This window comes from Astatotilapia calliptera, chromosome 1 (assembly GCF_900246225.1).
Source record: "Astatotilapia calliptera chromosome 1, fAstCal1.2, whole genome shotgun sequence".
NCBI lineage: Eukaryota > Metazoa > Chordata > Actinopteri > Cichliformes > Cichlidae > Astatotilapia > Astatotilapia calliptera.
In genome coordinates, this window is record NC_039302.1 from 40,845,670 (window position 1) to 40,869,355 (window position 23,686).

The window sequence follows — 23,686 nt, forward strand, 5'->3', positions numbered from 1 at the left end:
TCAGATACATGTTGCCCGTAAAAGATTATATAAATTTCCCTCTGCAGTGCTGTGCTGTTCCCACAATGCCTGGTGGGGCTCCAAACAAAAAGACCCCGGGCAGCCTCGACCACAGTTAACCATGTTAAAGAAACAGTGGAGCAACTCTTTTTCTTCTTTGTGCACTCATTTCTGTGTATTTCACTCACTCTCCCCCTTTCTTTTCTTCACCCCACCATCACTGCCACCAACCTCCTCTCACACGAGGAGGTACAGAGGAGAGAGGAGAAAGAAAAACAGAGGGTGGGGGGTAGGCTCGAAGATTGATTAGAGGCAGAGAGGAGAAATGGTTGAGTTGCACATGAAACACAGAAGCAGCCAGAGATGACTCTATTCACACTCATTAAAGAGCACCTTTCAAAGACCTCCTTCCCACACAGATATATGGAAAACAATTGTTTCTTCTCTTAAAGGCACTCTGTCAGCATGAAAATTGCTTTTTTTGTTTGTTTGCTTTTTTTGCGGGGGGGGGGGGGGGGGGGGGGGGGGGTGTCCTAGAAAGACTCCAAACATCTTGCCGCACCTCACCAAAAAACAAAATCTCAATCTGGCAGACTTTCTTCTTATATACAATCACTAAGCTTAACTTTGATACCAAGTTTATCACCTAGAAAAAAATAAAAGGCGTACTGCTAAACGACACGGCTCAGATCTTTTGGCCACTTAGACATCAAATGATTGGTCACTGCCTTTTTGAGCTTACCATGAAAACACATTTAAACTAACTTTAGCAATAAATCTCTCTTTTTCTGTAAGTACATTTATTATTGCTGCTCTTTTAATACATCTGACACTAATTTGACACATCTGACACAACATTGTCTTTGTCAAGAGCACTTGGTGAACCCCAAATCTACTACTGTTTTCAGCTCAAACAATTTCAAAACTGTAAAAAACAACAAACAGTGGCAACCTCTTGTCCCCATGCCAGGCTCCCACCACGATTTTGATGATGAAGGAATGAGAACAGGTGGCCCAGTGGCTCCAGACGCATTGACACGCAAGTAATCATCATGACAGGGGGATTTGGACCCAGAGCAGACCGCCAGAGGAAACATGATATCCCCTGACATCATGCTAGACGTTTGTTCCACAATGACACGTTTTTCTGTGCTTGGGCACACATTGCAAATACATAGGGTTTTTTAATAGTTTGTTTTTATTTTTTTAACCTCTGATTATATCACATTTTCACAATACACAGTATTCTGAAGTGTTATGCATGATGCAAATATTTGGCGTTATTTCCTGTGATTGTTAAGTGAAAGTATAAAAATAATGCTGCAAGAACTGCCTGGCAGTTACCTACAGTATACAAACTTCACCAACACCAACAGAGGAAACAATCACAGTCCTGCCCTGAGTGCTTTCTAGGAAGCGTAGAGACACTACAATGAGGAGCACTGGGCAAAAAACACAAGAACGACTTTGGACAAGAACACAACTTCTTCCAGGATTTCATAATTTGGCCTCTTTTTGTTCTTCAATGTGCGTACTGTAGACTTCTCTACAAATACCAGCTCAGGGCTCAGCATCTTTGAACTTAGTTAACTAAGCTGCCACTGATAGTGTATAAGCGCAACTTCCCCTCAACTAATCCCCTCGTAACGGTTTGCCTTGATAACCTTTTCCCTTCGTCTCTTCGCAGGCCCTTTGGCCTTTCCATAATTTCATCGTACATGTACAATGACAATAAAGGGCTATTCTATTCCTCTCTTTCAGTTGGTTTTTCTCTGCCTTCTGCACCAACTGGACCTTTAACCTTGCTCTATTTGTTATTCTCTTCAGCGTTCAAGTTCCTCCTCTCTGACCCTGGCTCAATTATTCCTTACTCGTTCCTTAGTGTGTCGTCAAAGAGTAAAGACCGCAGTTTTATAGCACTGGCTATGTTTTTTTCCCCTCATCGAACAGACATGCAGTGGCCTCCAGCTTTAGGACATCTCATCCTGACGCCAGCAGAGTAGCCCATCTCTTTTTTATTTGCCTCTTCAGTTACAAGAGAGACGATTGTTTAAGCAGAGCTGTGTTCCAGCCAAGACCTGCTATAAATCTGGGCTGATTTAGACTGCAGCAGCTTCCCGGAGAAGGCCATGGCTTTGGGCATACACTGAGATTTGATGTGCTTGATGGTCTGCCAGGGGATTTAGCTTAAGCTAGTGTAAGGATTTCAGTCATAACATTAATAATACAAATACTGCATCAATGTTGAAGCACATATAGTTACGGTTTGTGTGTGTAGGTGGAATACAGGGTAAAAAAAAAAAAATCTTCTACCTGGCTATATGTATTATTCAGGGGGTTTTTTTTACATTATTTTATTTATAAAAAACTGTAAGGCAATGAAATCCTAGAAAACTAATGTCATTTCGCACTGACGCTGTCCAGAGCCAGTCTGACATAAATAATGGAGAAAAAGACACACTTATGTTACATTATACACATTGTCAAACCACCCAAGATTAACACCGGAGCTACCAGCTAAAAGTGTATGCATCCATAAGCTCCAAGTAGCATATCAGCCATCAGGGCATTTGCAAAGCTGGTCAACGTCCTGGGAGGAGCTTTGGGATCAATGGGCCTGCCAAGCGGCATTAGTCCTCCTAGCCCACAGGATCCGTCTCTGCACACAAGAGCACAGGGACTTTAACTCTGATCTTATTTATGTGCACACAAAGGGCAGCACAAGGGGTCTTTTGGTGGGGCCTGTTCAAACAGAAGGCCGATGCGGATGGCTCTTTAAGGGGGCCGGCCTACATTGACTCTGGGGAAGAGAGAGTGGCTGACAGGTCAGTCTTAAAGCTTTAAAAAATGGGGCCGGGATCAAGGGGTACCGAGGAAAGGGAGAGAGAGGGAGCCTCAGCCTTCTCCCTCTTCTCCCCAGAGACCGAAGGGAGGCTTAAAAACAATGAGTCTGTGCTGTCGAGCTAAGAGGAGCCAAGAGTGAGTGCTGGCTAGGGGGACGTTAAGGCAGGGAAGGCTGCCTTGGCTGGTGGGGCACAGGGGACGGATGATCTAGAAAAAGGGCCTCCACCTTGTCCCAGCTGTCGCAAAACCCGGCACAAGTATGCGTCCCATCTCTCCAACACTTTTGCCTCCTTGGGCCTCTGTCCCCTGTGTAGTGCTAAATCAAGAAATGACCCAGCCCCTCTCCAGGATGGCAGGGCAGGCAATGCTTTGGGGGATGAAGGGCAAAAGATCAAAGCCCTGAGGAGAGCACCACAACAGCTCCATCCAGCTGGACGCTTCACTCCTGTCACCTTAGTGTGGGGGGTGCTGACTAGGGAGCCGTTTTGTGGGTGGGGGTGGGTTTCAGAATCATAAACCAGCATGGCACTAGGTTGTATAGCATGTGGGTGTATATGTGTGTTTATGAGGGAAAGAAGGAGGGGTTGGCTAAAGTCAGATGTGACACTGTGTGAGCCAAAGCAGAGATCTGTCATGGCTGCCATTGTTGCTTAGCAATGAGACGAAGACAAGGAGATAGATCCAGAAAAGAAGTATGCGGGGGCAAAAAACTAACAGGAGGAAGAGAAGAGGGCAGAAAAGTAGACTGAGTGGAAAGAAAACCTCAAAAAAGATCAACATAAGTCGAGAGCCGGGCGCACGTGTTCTCTCAGCTCTGAATCCTAAGAAACCCACGTTCCTATATTTTTATGCACGTGCAACGCACATCTGCCCATGTGGTTGCGTGTGTGTGTGCGCGCTCACCACAAAAGGTTCCCAAATTCAAGCAACACAAAAAAAGTTGCCATGTCGTTCGTTTTATGACTGCCACAACCCAAACGTGACCCACTCACCCCACGTCCACTGACCTGGAAGTTACGTTCATTTGGGGCAGCCATTTCCTGGGTCTATAAAGGAGAAAGCGGAACTGAAGGAGACCGGGGGTGAAAATGGAGGGGCAAAATCATTAACTGCCAGCACAATGACCGTAGCTGTGTCCGAGTCCAACCCAGTGTTTTGGAGAGGTCAACCTCTAAAGATCTGACAGTCCCACAAGCAACACTGAGCCTTCACTAAGGGGAAAAACAGCCCTCTGACAAGACTACAGACAGAGGCGAAGAAAGTCTATAAACAGCTGGCTGCTCACAGACAACAAAGGAAAAAACTGCCAGAGGCACCCGCTTGCTTCCAATGAGTTAAAAACTGAGCCAAACTGAATGAGTTGCTGCTTTGAGAATCATGCATGATAATTCTGGTGTATCAGACAAAAAAAACAGAAGATCTCCGACCTCAGCTACCGTCATTGGAACATTTCCTCATTCTTGCACTTCAGCTATCAGCCTTCTTGGTCCCATAGCATCAGCATCCAGCCCCAGGGGCCATGAGGTAAGGCCATGCTGGAGTCAGAAACTCTTGTCTGGGCATGACAGTCTGGCGCAGTTGTTCCTGGCTTGGAACAGATCTAGAACTTGAGGTCTGCCGGTAAAGCAAGCTCCAGAGCAGTCAAGGTTACATCAAGGACCAGACAGTCAGACTCAACTGAGAAACTCTGGCAAAGCTCCAATCTTCTTTTCAGTGCCAAGTACTGCTTAAATCTAAGCTACGTTCAAGCCCAAGTCCAGTATGGCCGATAACATTCATGGTACTCTATCAGTGTTGCTGTCCCTCATCCCCAAGTCACCCCGTGGTGCTGTCCCAATGTTCCTGCAAGGGTTACCAAATATAAGACGTGGTTGGAAATAGCTCAGATTAGCCTTTGGCAAAGTCAAATGTGTGTTAGAAGAGATGTGTGTGTGTGTGTGTGTGTGTGTGTGTGTGTGTGTGTGTGTGTGTGTGTGTGTGTGTTGGATAAGGAAATAATCAAGTGGCTGGATAGGAGACAGGGAAGAGAAAGAAACTCAATAAATAACAGCTAAGAATCACAGGTGAGGCACTTACTCTTACCCTTCGTTCACCTTCAATTTTTCTGATTTCTTTTGGGGTTTACTATATATCATCACTTCAATACTTGACAGTTCGTCCGGTGCTGTCTGACAGAGCCACATCTGAAGTGGTTATAAAAAACTATCAAGAATAATAAACCTATTTATATTTCAAAGTAAATGGAAGACCGTAAACTAAAGCACAACACAGCCTGGTAAGAAGCTAGTATTGCAGCTGTGTTATGTGCAGGTTGAATCCAACACTGAATTAGAAATCAATTCCTACTCAAAAAGGCACCTTACGGCGGAAACGCTTCTATGTCGAGAACCTCTCAGCGGAGTGAATCAGTTACACGTTGATGGTTCAGCTTCCTCTCGTGAAGCCCACACACTGAGATATAGATGCACATGTAGAGCCAAAAAAAGGGATGAGTATATTTAGCATCTCTTCCTTTTGATGTTCACCCCTTCGCCTCCCCCAGCCTGCATCTCGCTTTCGCACTCTCTCTCCCTTTCTAGTGCCATTGCTCTGCAGATAAGAAGCGCTTCTTCTCTCCCAGAGGAATGGAAATATCTGCAAGGACATTGTAAACACAGTAAACAGGGCACAACACCATTAAGTTGTCCGTGACTCAGCGCTGGCACAGACATCCTGAGCTGCTGCTGCTGCTTTTAACAGGAGCAGCAGCAGCAGCACACTTGTCTTTAGGAAAGATAAAGCAATTTCAGTGCAGAATGGGAAGCATATTTGATGTAGCTGCTTTCATGTCACTATTCTTTGGTCTCGCTGACCCATAATGCTTTTCTGCAAAGTGATCCAAGTTAAGCCGATCTTTAGAAAAACTAAACTGCTTGATAGGTCAGCAGCCTTTCAAAGCACTAAAACAATGAGACGAGTAAAGAGATGCTGATGTGTGTTGTGAATGATTTTTTTCTTTTTGACTTTTTGACTTTAAATACTATTTAATAGACTTGTCGAACATTTTAATAGACCGGGCAGCAGCAGAACAGGACGTGTTGTATATTAACTAAAAGTGTTTGGATCAAGAGTAGTTTGACAAGAAAGCATCAGCACTTCTCTCCTGCTATTCATCACAATTAGTGCAAGCATTGTTCTCAGGAAGAACACAACAGAGCACTGCTGAATTCAACATGCCTGGGCTCCTTCTCTTCAAGAGGAAAACTAAGACAACTGTAAGCCTAAACGGTATAAAGAACATAAAATCAATTGCTGAACATTACCATTTGCTAAATAAATACACCAGTTTTGTTTCAAAACAAATAATCACCGCTAGCTGAAAACATGGAATGACAAAAGGATTAGGTCCTAATTTGGTCTGAAGCACTTCCTTCATACTCTCTGTACAATGTTGCACGTTTCAATTGGATCTGAACAAATTAGTGGTGCATCATGTGTTGCATCGGCGTTAGCCAGTCTGACGCTGCACTGAATGGTGGCTCTGTTGCAGAGCAGCGAGCCCTGAGCCGTCTGGCTGATAAAGAGCACGAGGTCAGCACTTGATGTCCCCTGGACATTGTCTTACTTTTTATCTCAGTGCTCTGTCAGTAGTCCGTTTGGGTAAAAAAAAGGAATTAAGGAAATGGAAAAACTACCATTTTTGTGTCTCATACCATATGACCTGACCGACAACTTTGCTGAGAAGAGACACAAAAACTAAGTATTTGAATTAAAAACAGGTTATTTCAGGTTCTCGCTGCCTTTGTTCTCTGTGAAGTTATTTAGGTCAACTTTCTCCATTTATTAGTGATCAAAGATCAAGGAGTATCAGATGAAGTGTAGCTGGGCCAAAATAGCAGAGGCCCATCCAGGATATTATTCGCATATCAAGTGAGAGTTCTACAAAAGCCATGGCTCATCTCTTCATGCTGCAAACACCATTCCTAATTCTTGCTGGTGCCGACCACACCACTGTGTATTTTTGTGCTGGAGTAACAGCTGTGAAGCAAAATGATACGGAAGAATTGACTCCAACCTACACTGGGCCGCATGAAGGACATTTCACACTCCAGTTGCTCCTACTGAGAAGGCACCAGAAGGTAGATGACAGGTACAGCATCCACCCATCATCCTGACCGCCGCTCCCTTCCTGAACACGAGCAGAGGTTAGAAGCAGTTCAAGGGTAGGGGGAGGATTTGTTTGCATTCCTGGGCCGTTTCTGTGCTGCCTAAGTGGTCAGACAGGTGTTTGTGCATCCTGGAGGCACATAACCTCTGCGTCCTCCTTGGAAGGGGGACAGGTCACTCGATGCGGGGGAAGAGCGCATTTGTGCACAAGGGGGGCCGGGGGGGGGGCGAAATGATCAAGCACACTCCTCCGTCAAGAATAGCCTTCACCCAAAATCCCCGAGGCAGGAAGAGGAGGAGGCAGGGTGCTGACACCCTACACCTGAGCCCGAGTGGGTAGTGGGGGCAGTATGCAAGTGGCATTTGAGAGACTGTGTAGCATCAAGCCTTCAAGTAGACACCGAAATGGTCACAAGGGTTTCATTCCAATAGCTAGTTCATTTTAAATGTGGTTAAAAAGAAAATCTCGAATAGGTTTGAAATTGGATTTGACATTCTGATTCATTTGTTTCAAAAAATAAAATAAAAACAGTCTCATCCCAAAATCTAAACATCTGCTCCTTGGCTAGTTTGAAAAAACAGGGCCAGCAGAACAACTAAAACTGACTTCTAATCAGCTTATCAGATAAGAGTGAGTAATAAAATTATATCACATTTGCTAATCTAAATTAGTAGAAGTCACAGCGCCACACAGCTTGGTGTCAGAGGGGAAGCTAGCAGAGAACAAAGCCGTCAGAGCAGTAGACTGCTTGTATGGCTCCATCACATACAAACTCGCAGGCCTCACTCATAAATCAATTCTATCCGGCTGGGGTGGCAGAAGAGAGCCAACACTAAATCCAATTATAAAAGGAACTGGCACCACTCAGCTTGATGACAGTATCCACCTTAACGCCCGAGGGGAACGGCCGTATGAGGGGTGCCAGCTTCAGCTGTGGCACCAGAGACGAAGGCAAACAACAGGGGGGGAGATGTTGGGGGTACATATGCGCATTTATTACAATCAACAGGCTGAGTTGAGTGGTTCCTAGCTGGTGTGAGTATGTTTTTGTGGCACTCTGCCAGAGGCACATATCTAAGGGCTGGACGACGATCACCAGGCACCAGCTGAACCTTTTTATTCCCGCAACTGCTGGGCAATAAGACTGCACCCTGGCACCTGTCTCACATACACGCACACACCCTAACATAAAAACGAACACAACAGAGGCAAATGCAAGCGGCATGAGAGAGACTCACATTTGAGATGCAGCACCTGTCGAGGATTTGCTATGAATGAATGCAAATGTACAGGAAGGAGACACCTCTGATTTCCTAAAGCCACATGTCGTGACCTTTCTCTCCCTGCTACAGGATTAAGCTCATCTCAGAGTCCACCCATGCACCTAAAGCTGAGCGTAAAGTTAATGAAAAGTTATTATGAGTACTGCAAAGAGTAAAAAGCCTTGAGCCTTTTCCACTGCTCTAACTGAAAAAGGACCAAACAGCAACCCTATTATATGAGCATTTTCAGAAGCAAGTGTGTTTTTTTAAACACCGCTCTAAAACGTGCTTTTGTCTTCGTTTAGCTTCCAAGGTTACAGCAATCAGTCGAGCATCTAAAGTCGTCAGCGGGAGGACACGCAGTCACAAGGGCCGCTGACTGATATTGTCAGGAGCTCTTTAGAAGTTTTCTCCAAATGCTGTTTATATCAAGTGAACACACTCTGCAGGAAATTTAAGTTCCACAAGCCACTGTATACAGTCCCTTAGGTTGAAGGCTAAAGACCCCGGGCTACAATTCCAGTCTTGTTACCAATTGTAGTATAGAAGCAGGTAAGAGAGATGAGATTAATAGCAAGGCATGGACATGTGTGTATAGCGTGTGCTTTTAGCTGATCTGGGTCATATGTATAACCAGTATTTAAATACCTTAATATTGCATGCACAACAAACTCGACAAAATCCAACAAAAATCAACCTTTGAAATGAAATTTGATGACTGAGCAATTCATTTCAGTGTGGTCTGTATGGTAACAGTTGTGCCTCTTGGTGAGATTGAAGCCATTCGACTAACAAAGTTGGATAAAGACTGAAAAATCAATGTGCAACTCTGGACACTAACCATCGTCTTAAAACAGTCTTGCATGCTGCTCCATTCAATAGGACTGAGTCCAGTCCTGGCTATGCTTTATGCTTAATTGAAGCTACTGCAATTGTGACCATTTGTGATGCATTTGCCCACAGAGAGGTGTTTGCAATCACCGCAAACTCCAAAATCCTAACTTCACATTGCTCAGCATGGATGATGTGCGTCGGTTGAATGCTGATTTGCTGACAAGTGGGCCGGAACACAGAAGGGCACAACAACGGAACAAAACAACAACAACAACAACAAAAAAAAAAACCCCATCAAAGATAAAAAGAAAAAATACAATATCAAGAGTACAGACAGTGGCTGCAGTGTTTTCAGTTGTTTAACACTCAGTTTCACTTCGGCTCTTCGGCTGGCGGAGCAACAACAGAACAAAAGAGGCCCAGGGACAGTCTTTTTCTTAGAACTGATTCGCAGATACGTGTTTCTGTGTGTTGCAGAGTTTATAGGTGCAATATTCTAGCCTTAGCTGACAACTTAGCTCTCCACCTCCTAGTCCATATGTGGTCACTTCTGGCTCCAAATGAGCAAAATAGTGGCAGTCAAATGCTAATATCGAGTCTTCAAAACATGGAGGCCAGAACAATCAGGGCTGCCACAATGACTACATATTTTACCAACAGTCTGTGATGTGGACCCCAAAATTGTATCTGCTCTATTCCCAATGACTTCATAGCTTAGTAGCTATGGACACTCTAGTAATCTGGCACCAAAGCGATACTCATGTCTTCCTTTGTCCATGCAGGAAATGGCATGAAAAAACCATTGTCTTGAATGCAGATATACTATAAGGATTGGCTTTAAGAAAACCACATAACCCATCACTGTTACCAGCAACAATCAAGTTGGACCAGCAATCAAATCCTTAGTTCTCATATAAAACAACAATTATGCCCATATGGGCTTGTAGCGTCATTGCCATTTCTGTCGAAAGAACACAGGCACACAAGCCCAAGGCCTCCCGGGTTGAAGGCCATATATACACAAAAATTACGAAAGACAAAGTCAAGCAAGTCTTTTAGAGAACCCTTTTGGGCCACGACTGATATGGAACAAGATCTCTAAAATAAATGTGAGCTAAGTTAAAATGAGGACAATGTGAGACGATGGACTTTGCCCAACATAGACTGATTTGTCTCTTGATGGCCAACGCAATAACTTTAGTAGGCGATTCTCAGAATAGAAACCCCATAGATCAACCACCTAGCAACAAAAGTGGAAAATCATGCTGACCCAATTAGTGTCGACTCTCAGCAGAATATTGTTATGGCCCGCTTCAGTTCACTACCATTCAGGCAGATGGCTCCCTTGGTTCTGGATGAGAGTTTTGTTGTTGTTGCTTTTCTTGTTATACTCTTCCATTAATTTTGGCTCATGGCCTAAAGGATAACTTTGGCCCCTGGGAGTGCTACCGTAGCTCTCAGCTCTCTTTTATTCTTCCTGTATGGCTATGCCTTTTCTTTTTTTTCCTTCTTTTTTTTAAATGACAAAATATATGGGCTGTGATCAATCTACTGAACTTTTCAAAATACATTTAAAAGTACAAGGCACCAAAAAGATTTGCAATTCTCTGTTTTTTAAAACTCCATTGTTTACTTATGATTTTTTTTCCAGGATTTTCCAATAATGTGGCCCATCAGTACAATACTGTTTGGCAGCTGACACAAAAATCTCTGTACATTTTCCTTCGTTTTGAAAGCAACATTATAGTCAAGACATATAAAAATAAAAAGCCAGAACTCCAAGATAGACATTCACATGAAATTCAACCTTCCCAACAAGTATGAGCCAAATCACTTTAATACATCAGTATCATATCACTTCGATAAAGAGATCTGAGCTTCAAAAGCCTTGACAGACTCGACTTTTCAAACATTCCTTTAGCTCTTGTTGACCCCTGTTGTAATCACACTGCTTCATTCGAGACATTCAATGCATGTGATTAAGACAGGGAGGTGCAAGTTAAATCAGAAATCCAAGTGCAACCTTGCAAGCAGACAACACCGAGATAGACAGCCTTTATTTGTGAGAAAGCTTTCAGTGTTTGGCGAGAGAAGAAACATGTTCATCTGACACTTTGTGTAGCAAACACAATCATGCATGCCTACCGACAGACAGTGGGTCAAATGAGGATTACTCTGCTACTGAATAATGTATTGCTACTTTAAGCATAGCAAGTGCCACATATAATTCCAACGAATGTCTCACAGTTTCCACAAAAAGCAGGCATGAGTTTACATTTGAGCTGTGATTTGACTGTTTGCTTCAGCAACGGTTAAGCCACCGTTGCCTCAACAGTCCTTTAGCCCCGTTTATTTTTTACCAGTCTGTAAATGTAATAAACATGAATACAACACTGTCTGCTACTTATTATAAACTCTGTCCATAAAACAATAGCAGACTTTTATGGCACTGACTCTCAATCAGTGCACGGTAAACAAGGCCCGTTATCAGGCCCTGCTAAGCTCAGCTCTATTCTGATGGCGTTGTTATGAAACAGAGTGGGAGTTGTAGTATTATACATAGCTGCCTGTGTGTAGGCCAACTCTTTAATCAGTCACTGTAATTGCCGGGATGGACTTTGAACCACAGACATATTTGTCTCCGCTTTTCATCCATGGCTAAACAACTCGGGGCCCGGCAGTGCGCGGCTCCTGTCCCAGCCCCGCAAGCAGCCAAGCATGGAGGAGGAATGGAGGGGTCACAAGAAGAAGAAAAGAGTTTTGGCTGAGAGTGGAAAGAAGAGGGAGAGAAGAGGAATAGAGGGGGTGGAGAGGTACAGAAAAGAAGGAAGACAGCAAAGTAGAGGCGGTGAACGGAGAGGACATGATGGTACACAAGTCCCTAGTGGCAGATTGAGTGCTTTGAGGAGCCCAAACAGAGCTCTCCTCTGAATACTAAGACTTTTCATAGAGGCAACACTGCTACAGAGATGCAAAGCCTCTCCTCTGAGGCCCCTGCGATATATGGGGGCTTTCAATTGCTTGTGCAAGAGCAGGTCTAATTGGAAGCTGAGGCGATATTAGAAGGGGAGCTGAGGAAAAGAAGAGAGGCAAGGAGAGGTGCTTGATTTAAGGGCCCATTGTTTTAACAAGTACATTCTGCCTCCTCCTCCTTTCTCCTCATGGCCTCCGCTTCAGATGCCCACACTCCACAGAGTCAAAAGGCGGCGTGTAGCCCCTCTGAACGAAAAGGGGCCGGGCTTGTTTTGACACTTTGTCCTTCTTGGCTTCTGTGAAAAGGCCGTTGCTTCTATGGGCCACTCGAGTTCATTAGGAAGTGCTGCTCTTTCAGTCGCGTCCCCATTCCGGCTCCAGGTTTCAATGGAGCCTCCACAGCCCTTCACTGTTTGTTTAATAAAGACCCTTACCACCTCCACAGCTACCTCCTCCATTTCCCTCATCACAAGCTTAGCTGAGTTGGTGCCTGCAGGGTAGGGGTCCACTGACAGAAAATAGCGAAGAACAAAGAGCATTGGATAGGATGTGAAGAACAAGCGCAAAGACATATAGCAATGGTGGGAAATGAGGGAGAAACACTTTTGCCCTGAACCCATACCGAGCTTCACCTTCATCACAGCGGCAAAGCAACCACTCTCTTGCAGGTTATGTGTGTTTGTGTGTGTGTGCATGTGTGTGTCTAGAATTAGATTTCAGCTCTCGCACTTTTGGGTGACATCACTGTGCGTCAGTATCGATGGGACAAAAGTGTGAGATGTCACTCTAGAAGGGCAAAAGCACTCTGAGATCATATGAGCCCCAAGGAAGCTTCTCTCTGTGAGTGTGTGTCTGTGTGTACATGGAGATAATTGCTGTGGGAGAAGTAAAAATGGAGTGACTATATACCTGAGCTATTACAGACAGACAGTGTTTGCACAGTCACACATCTTATACAATTGTTCTTATGTACATCAGCAAATTAATGAGAAATACAGCAATCGTGATTTGACAAAACTTTTTGCTTTAATTCAAAGGGTTTACTAAAAATAGTTCCTTAAACATTTAGATTAAGTGGCTCAAAAGTAACAAACTGACATAACTATACAATTTTTTTGATGATTTTAAAACCTCCAAACTATCTGAAACTTTTAGTTTTATCTTTAGTGAATGTAAAGCAGGATCTGTTGAGTTAACTGATTTAGACATTTAAAAATGTTACATTTCTTTATCTTGAGGAGGTATTGGGGTTCTTTTGCATTATGTTTTTGGTTATTATTCATGTATACAATGGGGGACAGCCCCGTCAGCTTTGCACCATTTAATTATGTCTGCACAGTGAAATACCATCACTCCAGAAACCTCAGAGTTCACTCTCCTGCTTCTATCAGAAGTACCATCAGCAATAAACGTAACAGACCCAGGTCCACTGGGAGCTCTACATGTCCATACCATAACACTGACTCTGCCATGTTTGACAGATGATACTGTACGCTTTGCTTTTCTACTCCACACTCTTTTCTTCCCCCCTTTCTTTCAGTCATCCTTGCATTTATCTGTCTAAAGAATTTTCTTCCAGAACAATGCAGGCATTTTTAGATGTTTTTTGCTGTTTATTCCTGGTTTGCATCTTGGTGTAGACCCTCTGTATTTACACTCTCAAAAGGCATGCGTTGGGTGCAGACTCCGACAATGAAATGTCTACTTCCTCGACAGTTCTTGACCTCACTAGATGTTCTAAAGGATTCCTTTTTACAGCATCTTGCCAAGTCCACAAAGATCACTCTGCAATCATCCAATTTAGTAGCCTGCCATTTCCTTTGAGGCTTGTTGGTGTTGCTTTGCTCTCAAATCCAATCTTTGTTTTGAGGATTTAAAAAAAATAGTTGATATGGGCATTCCTAAAGCCTCTGCTCTCTTTCTGATAGGTCTTGTACCCTGTTAATAGCCTCCTTCAATTACATCCACACTGCTATTACTGATAGAAAAAAACAAGACCCCACATTTACAGTTTCCATGAACAACTATGGAAAACTCCAGACCTTTAATGTAGGTTTCAAACCAAAATGTGGTTTTAGCGTTACAGTTAGGTTATGGTTAGGTTTAGGCTGAGGGTTAGATTAGGCATTCATTTTTGACGCTTAGGGTTAGGGTTAGAGTAAGCATCTAGGGAAAACATATTTAAGTCAATGAGATGTCCTCACTAAGATATGAAAAGGAATGTGTGTGCGTAGATTTAATTCCATAGGTGGTACAGCATATGCCTGCTCCTGGTTGATTTGGGTTAAACTGCTGGGCATGGCTGAGCATAATTACAGTCATAAGCCATTAATAACAGTTGCTCAGTTATGGTAAAATGTAAAAACAAAGGACAGAGGTAACAAGGATTGTGCTAGTGACAAAATTAAGACTACCAAGGAGTCACCCACAGGTACATCTTTGCAGGAAGTCTTTTAAATCCATTTTTGGCCTGGTGACAAGAACAGGAAAGGCGTTCACTTTCAAAACTCTCCCATGTATCCCTAATCAATAGAGCTCACTTTATTCTTATGGTTGTAAAGTAATTATAGAGTGAATTTGGGTGACTTTTATTTAATTTGCCTTTTGTTGTCATTAATTTTTTTCGTGTGCTTTAAACGTAGGACTTAATGTTTAAAGAACTGACTGAATGTGCGTGGGGTCTAAGTAAACTCATATCTAACCCTAATCTTATCTAAAGCTAGAGATGGAAGCTGCGAGTGTGTGTGTTCCTAAAAGCAATGTCTGAACAGGTCATTTGTGCATGCAGGCATGTTGAGTGAGGTGAAGAGCCTTCATTAAAGCACCTTTTTAGAGGTAATCTAAGAGACAGCTGCTGTCTCCCATCTGCAGGACCCCCACTGGCAAACAGGAAGGGTGACTGAGTAATCTCAGAGTATAAGGTGCTCAGCAGAAGAGGAACAGAAGATATGATCTGAAAAACATCAAAAGACGCTCTGAGCTGCTTTTTCAGCCAAAACGCTCTTTTTAGAGTCTAATACAAACCAGGTTTACAGCTTACCCAAAGCATAAAATAGTCCAAAATATGATAGGTATTAACAGAAAAGCACAATGGAAATTTTACAGTACACTGTCCTCAGTAATTTTCAGTTTACGGATTAAAAAAGGACAGTTACTTGATATGCTGTAGTAGCCATTTAAAAGTAAATTCTAGCAGAAGAAAAAAGGTAATTTGGAGTCTGTGTACAAAGAGAGATGTTCAAATCCAGATCTTCTCTGCAAAAGGGGAGAAGACATGACAAAGACGAATGGAAAGGAAGCTAAGGGGGTGTGTGTTCAAACAAACTTGGTGGGCTGAAGATGAATCTTGTGGAGTACAACAAAAACCAGAGTCACGGCTTTGACATCAATTAAGAGAAAAATCTCCCTCAATCCATAAACCGCATTGATGCCGGGCTGTTTGTGAGCTGCCAAGCAGTCTAGAACAAAACATGTGCACGTGCACACACACAAACAAACTTAGTCCATGACCTCAGCGTAGTGAATGAGGTCATATTCAGTTAATAAAGAAGCATGTCTTTCACTGTTTATAGTTATTTATATCTTCAACTCTCACCCAGTCTGCTTTCTGTCTACTGTCTAAATGGTGAGAGGAGGACAAAGACAAAGTGGTTCTTCTATAGTGTTGGCAAACATTAATCAAACAGAGAAACACTGAGCTCCTATTGGAGACCATATTCCAGGCCAGATCCATTCAGTGCTATACTATAGTATTTATTGATAACGATGTATGTGAAATTGAGTCAAGATAAACTACAGTGGCTGCATACTGAGTATTGACTGAACATGTCCCCCAGTGTGGTTCACTGATGTCTTTTTTTAAGTAAAAGATGTCCTATAGCAATGAGTAATAAACCACCTAAATCCCCCATTCTAGACCAGAAACAACGTCCCTTGGGGGTTGCATCAAGAAACGCATCCAACATAAAATCGGCCACATCAAAATATGCAGGGCAGCCTGCTGTGTTGACCTCTTATTATTATTAGCTTCAGTCCCGTTGAAAGTTATTATTGCACTAATACATTTGTGGGTCTATTTATCTGTTAGGAAAGCAACGCTGCCTTACACATTTCCCTGAAAGTGGAATGCAGCTCATTGATCGATCATCAGATCTTTACTTGGCATCAGCAGCTCTGTATCATACGGAAACTGCAAAAAGGTACAGTACATTCCTAGTAAATCTTTAAAAAAAAAAAAACAAAAAAACACACACACACACACACACACACACACACACACACACACACACACGTCAACAAAGACATTGTCCAGTCCTCAAAACTTTGTCAGACGTTTCTCAACCCAAAAGCCATTTCAAAACCATATGTTTGTGTGGGCCCTGCACTCTGCAGTTAACCCATTAGACACGGTGAGTATACGCCTGCACAAATTTCCCTTCGTGCCCCCGCTAAAGACTGAAACCATGCAGACACTGGCCACAGACAAACGTCCTCTTTTTGTCTGGAAAGAGTGTCCCATGATGTCTCGGTTACCCAGATAATGCATAAGAATGAGCGGCTTATTTCAAATTTGTGGCTAAAACCAGATTTAGGGATGGCAAGAGGCCTTTCATGACAACAATCCATTGATGCCACAATCATTTCACACTAATGTCTTCCACCAAATTTGACAGAATGTCATTAATGTCCCTGTAGAAATTTCCCTATGTCACAGCAAGAAAGGATGGAGAATTAAGTTACTATGGATCCGAACGTGTGAGTGACCTTCAGAATGTCTTTGTGTCCCTGCCCCCCTCCCCTGGTTGTGCTCAGACAGTGAGTCTCCAGCCCTGCTTATCTTTCTGTCCTCTACAGCAGACCCCCGCTGAGACAGAGAAGTAGAGTTTATTACAGTCCCCAATAATCTGCAACCCCCAAGGAACTCAGATTCATACTACATGGCCTAAAAAATGTGTTTTTTCATTTTCAGACCTGTGTGGTGACAGGGCATGAATTTTATGCCAGAAGAATTATAAAAGACAGCAGATGCTACGAGTTTTGCACTACTTTCAGATTCAAAGAATCACTGTGAAACAATGATGGGAACTTTTTTTGTTCCTAGCACTTAAACATGAAACTAACATTTGTATTAAAACTTTTTTGCTGTCAATGTATCGATTATATCACATGGATGACCAATTTCTCAAATGAGTCACTTGGGGTTTGGTTTTGGGGTCCAAGGATTCAACAGTCAAGCACAGATTGCGATGTGCTTGACTGTTGGACAGACAGTAAGCCTGATCTGTTCACATATGTGTTACCTTATCAGTCAGAAAGCTATGCATTCTCATTTATGAAAAGCAGAAAAAAGAAAATGTGTATTATGGTTGATTTAGTGAAACGCTAATCTATACAAACACATAGCTAACATTAATATGTAGATAGAGGCAAGACTTTTGGTACTAAAACCTTTATGGTTTCCATTTGTACTTCACTGGTAGTCCAAGTGCTACTAGCCATCATGTTTGAGCAAGCTTTGGTTACATGGATGCAGACAGAAGGTGGAGAGCAAAGGAGGGCTGATATTTGCCTAAATGTGCTGGGTAACATAAGCTAGTGAATGGAAATCTTTCCATTTCAAATGGAAAGGACATGAAAATCGTGCCTCAGATATCTACTAACTATACTGAGAGTTCCCTAGCACCAGAAAACAAACAAACAAACAAAAAACTCAGTGGGTTAGCCATTGTGTTTCAAGACTCGTGGAATCACAGCTAACAAAACATGTTAAAAATTCTAATTCCATAGCAAAACTGGTGAAATTCACTTGGCTTTGACAACGCCTGAATGTCAAAACTGAAAACCAACAAACCAACATTCAAGGAGTTTTCTGCTTTAAAATCACTGGGTAAAGCACAACCCACAGCTGTCAATCATCCATCCATCCATTTATCCAGTTCAGGATTGACACCTATTCCATAGGGCAAGAGGCGTGGTACAACCTGGACAGGTGCCAGTCTGTCACAGGGCTGACAATCAACTATATGAAATGTAATGCAAATCACAGAAACCCTAATTCTGCTGATCTCATATTTGCTACAGTGGATGGAGCTGAATATTTTGATCTGACACAGCTTTTTATATCAGTTGCTCTTCCTGATGCAGTCCTTCCAGGGATTTGTGTCTCCTCCCAATGATGAACTGGGGATCTTTTGCATGTTAAGCATACATGTTAACCATTACACCATGGATACAAATGAAATGCTAATAAAATACATTTTAAGATCTGTCCAACCTGGACAGATCTTAAAATGTATTTTGACAGATCAAAGTCTGCACTTTAAATTCCACCAAATGTCATTACAAATATCACAAACAAAGACACACAGATCTTTTTAGCACGCTAAAGAAGCAGCAAAAGCAGAACAAGTCACAACTTTGGCACAGAGTTCCACCAGTGGATCATTTCTGCTGTTAGACTGGGAACCAATCTCCAGAGTGCTGCCAGCAGTTGACTTTGTTTGTTTCCTTGCTTTTGTGCTGTAAGACCTGACATGTGTAACACTGAATATTAGTGCGCTGAGCATAAGTGAAATGGGCCCAGAGGCAGTAGCATCATGTTCTGAAATCTGAAACGGCCCTAAAGACGAAAGCCACCCTCAGGGGTCTCTCTGAATGGAGTCAGGTCTTGCAGGGAGAGAAGCCGGTGATTTATAGGAAAGCAGAGGGACACGAGGAGAAAAAGGAGAGGGGTTAGAAGTCTGACATTTATCCTTTCGAGAATGTTGGAAGGGGGGCTGGGAATCAAGTAATCACAGGTTACCTCCACTGCTACCTTGGAGGTGCAATTCCATCCCCGCAATTCCATCCCCTCAGCACCGACAGACAAAGCACAGTGGGGGTATCAGGTGGCCCACTTTACCTTCCCCTGGTGAAAGCAAAAGGCTGGCCTACACCAACCTAATGAGCTAGACCAGAGGAGGGCACACACAAACACACTCATTTAGGCCACAAAAATCATATGCACTCATCTAACACAGCAGCTCTAGTCTCGCATCCATTAATGAAACTCTCAATTCCCCCAAAGCTCCCCAAAAAGCTTCTGCCAAAACAATCAAACCTTGCCAAGACTAAAGACAAAGCAGTCGAATTTACTGACCCAAACCACGGCCACATCCTCCACATCAACCATTCCCCGTCAGAGAAAAGTCGTCTACAGAGTGGAATCCGTACCAAAAACAACTTATGGCACGCCATCAATCTGTCTCTAGGCTGAGTTATTTGGAAATATCAACGTTGCAACACCATTAATACCAACACAATTACTCTGAGGACATTTAATCAAATGTGGTGTTGGAGGCATTTTGCAAGACAAAGCCATAAATTTTTTGCTGCAAATCCATGCCTGCAGGTTGTGTGAAAAGGAGACTGCATTTAAATATGTGTGTGTGTTTGTTGGTCCAGGATGAGGAGCGGCAATGTCAAGGGACTAATCAATCTGATAAGGCAATACAGGTGGCAGGGAAGGGCACAGAGGCTGGCAGACGAAAGCAAGCATGGGGCCAAACTCCCCACCTCCCCTTTCAGGCCGCTGTTCCTCCAACTGCCACCATCCAGTGGTCTTAGGATTGTTTGACTTTCTTCTCTAAACTTCTACCTACTTCAAAAATCTGTGCCAAAATCATCTGCTATTTGATGAAACACGAATAAAGAACAGTACGAATCCCTGACTAACTGGATATTGCAAAGTACATTTTTATGACTTGAAAAGGGGGAGGGGAATCAAATTTTTCAGACCAAATCTTTTTCTCGTATTTTACTGTCATCGTTGCCTTTCTTTTTTATCCTCTTTGTTTGGCTGCTGCAGCAAATAAGACAAAAAAAAAAAAACACTCAAGGAAGGAGGTTTTTTCTTGGATGGCTGCCCAGCTGTCAGATTCATACAGAAGCACCGTCTCACTTTAGTCCTGTTCACTTCTGCAGTGTACGGATCATCGTGTAAGAAGAGCATTTCATCCCATTCCCAAAGGGTCATGGATTTTACATTTTAATGAGGCTTTATTGCCCACACAACAGTGATCGAATGTTTGGCGATCTTCAGTGGAATGACACCACAGCCTCTGACTCAAACTGCAAGTCTGATTGATAGTTGATCAGTAAATGGAGAGAGCACAGTGGAGATCGTGGGAGTTTGTGAGGGGGTGTGGGGGGTTACTGTCCCAGAGCACATAATTAAAGAGTGTAACACTCTCTCCAGCAGACCATTAGTCCAACACAGCCTATTACTGCGAAGCCACTAGACTTAGCTGAGAAGGCATCTTGACCTCAAACACGTTGAGACTCAGTTACCCACACACCCACACTCTCAGTTTGATAAATTATAGCCCTGGGGCATCTTCTGTCAAATGGGACCAGCAGCTGGCCTTCATAATGTCATTTACTGTACACAGCGTAGAAATTATAGCCTTTCCCATTTTATTCATCTCCACATGAACCCATAATGTATATCTTAAAATACGACAGTCAAAAGGGAGAAACTCATATGTCGATGATAGACTGGTGCATCACTTGGACAATATTTATGGCCAAGATGATGAACATTTCATGGTTTAGACCCACTGGAATTGAATTTACTGTCCCCATATAAAGATGCATTTATCGATGTCAGGCTTTCATTCATCCTGGAGTTTCCCCAACCACTGGATGGCTGTGGTATGAGATCCTGCCCTCAAAGAGCCACTAGTCTTAAAATAATCATTCATTAAGTGCAAGTCTTAGCTGTCCGAGTCAAATTACAGTTTGAAAGCTATTTCAGAGCCTTTTCCACACTGACAAAAAAAAATGAAAAAAATAAACCAGAGAGGAAATAAATACTAAATTTTTGGGATTCCCAAAAGGAAAGTGCTCAGATTTAAGGATCTTCAATTAAAGACTGGAATGCAAAACCACTATCAAGCAGAAGAATTACAAAGCACTGGAGCTGTGGTGTTTGCTACTCGCCACAATGGAAAATGCCAACAGCAGCAGCTTCCATTCATACCCAGTGCACAATGAAATGTTTAAGACATGATACAGGCCCGGCAGGCTTAATTGCTTTATGACAGAACAAGACTATAATCAAAGGAGCGCAGGCCTCCGCCCCAGATAAAGTGGGGAGGTGCAAGGAGGGTGGGGGCATTGATAACCATATCTGGAAGGATGAAAGGACCCGCTATATATAGCATGTCATCCAGGGTGACTTTTGTTTTCAATTGGATATTGACTCTTATCAGGTTGACATTTTAGATACAGTCTTCTGGTGACATTTAGAACTTGTTACAATTACACCAACCTCCATTTGATGTCCGACCAGCCAATTACAGATGTCATTTTCGCTATTCCTGTCAGGTAAATCTTTACACAGCATGTCAGAGTGTGCAGCACCCATGTGTGTATGACACTAAGCTCAGTGTGTGCTTGTGCACGTGTCTGTTCAGACATTGCCTCTGCTGGGTCCTTGCATTCCAGCGGCTGTTCTAACATGTTGTAAATACAAGGTGTTAGAGAAACATAGAAAGAGAGTAGTGGAAATATAGCAAATACTGCTGGTTATGGTGTGTCAGCGGGGGTGTGACAGAATCTAAAATATCATATATAAACAGCATGGTTCACCCGCAATCAGGGCGCAGAGGAGTGTGATCCAAATTTGCTTCTTTCTCAGAAGTTATCAGACAAATAAGAGCATGAAGGTCACGTGGCAATTACTCAAATGGATATTTGCACAAAATAAAAGGAGATTTTTTTAAAGCCACTGTGCATCAGCTTATATGCCAGCCAAAAAGCAAATATTCTCTTAAAAATAAAAACCCTTTCATGAGTTACATGACCAACTTTCAGCTTCTAGGTATCCAAGACAACAGACAGATTAGAAAAGCAACAACATCTGGTTGCTTATTCCAACATCAGCCAAGAAATGTGTCAGATCTGACAGAACATCCCCACCATTCACCCACCGCGTACTGTACCAGCCGACGTCCTCAACCTCCATAAAACACCAAACAGTAAATAAATAAATAAGACTGATGAAACCCCATTTAAGCCTAAATCAAAGCGGCACGCTAACATTTAACACACGCGCACAAAATAAACAGGGTACGTGAAGGTAAACAAAAATAAAGAAACTAAAATAAGTAATAAAAATAATAAGCTTCACATATACAAAACGAAATGAGTGCTAAAAAATGAATATATATACACATTTTCACAAGTTTCAGGTATTACCATCCAAAGGACTGCTGCTACAGATCTGTGAGCTACACAGGTATGTTTGTCAAACAAGACTTTAAGAAAACAATGAAAACACACTCGAGCACATTTTCCACTGTTTTAACCACCTACATGGCCCCTTCTCTGTTACAGGGAAACTTGGCTGTAGTTTGAATGCGCTTATGAGAAGCAGAAAAAAAACAACCTAAAACTAAATTCTAGTGCCAAATAACAGTGGTGCAAAAAAAAAAAAAAACAACCCTCCGTCCACCTCTTGCTCGGACCCACTGACATGCAGATTCAAGCCCGGTTCGCGCCGTTGTTGTCCGTGCATTTTCTTACCTGGACTCCGGCTGAGAAGCAAAGTTAGGAGGGCGCCCCACAGCACCGCGGCCAGCTGCATCGTGGACCCCGCTTTTTTCTCGCTTCTCTGGGCTTCCCTTCCCCTTCTTCCCTCCTCCTCCTCCTCTTCTTCTTCTCCTGTGCACAATTAAATATCAACAGGCTTCTTTTACAAGAAGACGCTCCGGCTTTCACCCTAACCTCATAGCATGACTGGCTTTTTATCCCCCTTTCTCTCGGCGACCTCCTCCGCCTCCTCCTCTTGTGTGCGATAACGCGACAAAACCGGGATTAAAAAAGTTAACTCTGAGCTGAACGGCTCGGCTACGGTCTCCAACATGTTGTGCTGTGGTTCCCGACTCTGTGGACACGAAAAGGAGCTGTGGACTGTACCATGAGAAGGTTTAAGGGGGTGCTCCGTATGTATGATTCGGTTCCGCTAAATTAAAGTAAAGGTAATTTGCTGAAAATGATTTATTATTATCGTATAATAAGTTATATGACAGAATAAAGCAATAGTCTCCCTCAAGTTCTTTCTTTTCTAGGTGTTATTTTTCTTCATACCGCTTTCTGTTCCTCTATCCCGAAAGAAATCGAATCGACCAAAAAAAAAGGAAAAATCTCTGCTCTCTGTATCACATTGTAAAGTTGCGTCTTTTTAAAAGGCTGGTGGTCCACAGAGGCGAAAGAAAGAAAGAAAGAAAGAAAGAAAGAAAGAAAGAAAGAACAACAACCTGCATTTTGGGCAATGAGTGAACAGCTTTTTTCTCTTTAGGTTTCCTCATTCTTACTTTGCTTTCCTTTTTTCTCTCTTTTTTCTTTAGACATTTGGTTGCAGCACGGGGTGGGGGGGACTTCCCTGTTGTCACTTCAGTCATTGGAGGCAAATGACAGAGCAGTGGTTTTTACAGTGTGGTGTAATGACCATGAGATGAGGTCATTACACAGTCATTATTCAGTAGGCCTACCACAGATTTGCAAAAGTTGCCGGAGGGAAGTAATGGCTATATTAAAAGGTAATTAATTCCAAAATAAGGTCGCTGTGGAAGCATTATTTCTT

At 42.8% G+C, this 23,686-nt stretch overlaps 1 protein-coding gene across 3 annotated transcripts in view; it reads right to left on the reverse strand.

Moving 5' to 3' along the window:
* lrp4 (low density lipoprotein receptor-related protein 4) overlaps positions 1-23,001 on the reverse strand; it is a 110,776-nt gene extending 87,775 nt beyond the window's left edge. For all 3 annotated transcript variants that reach the window (XM_026177903.1, XM_026177898.1, XM_026177912.1), the window contains exon 1: positions 22,627-23,001. In XM_026177903.1, coding sequence (XP_026033688.1) covers positions 22,627-22,687 — 61 coding nt within the window. In that variant the 5' untranslated portion in view covers positions 22,688-23,001. The remainder of the gene's footprint in view (positions 1-22,626) is intronic.
* Positions 23,002-23,686: the final 685 nt, after the last annotated feature.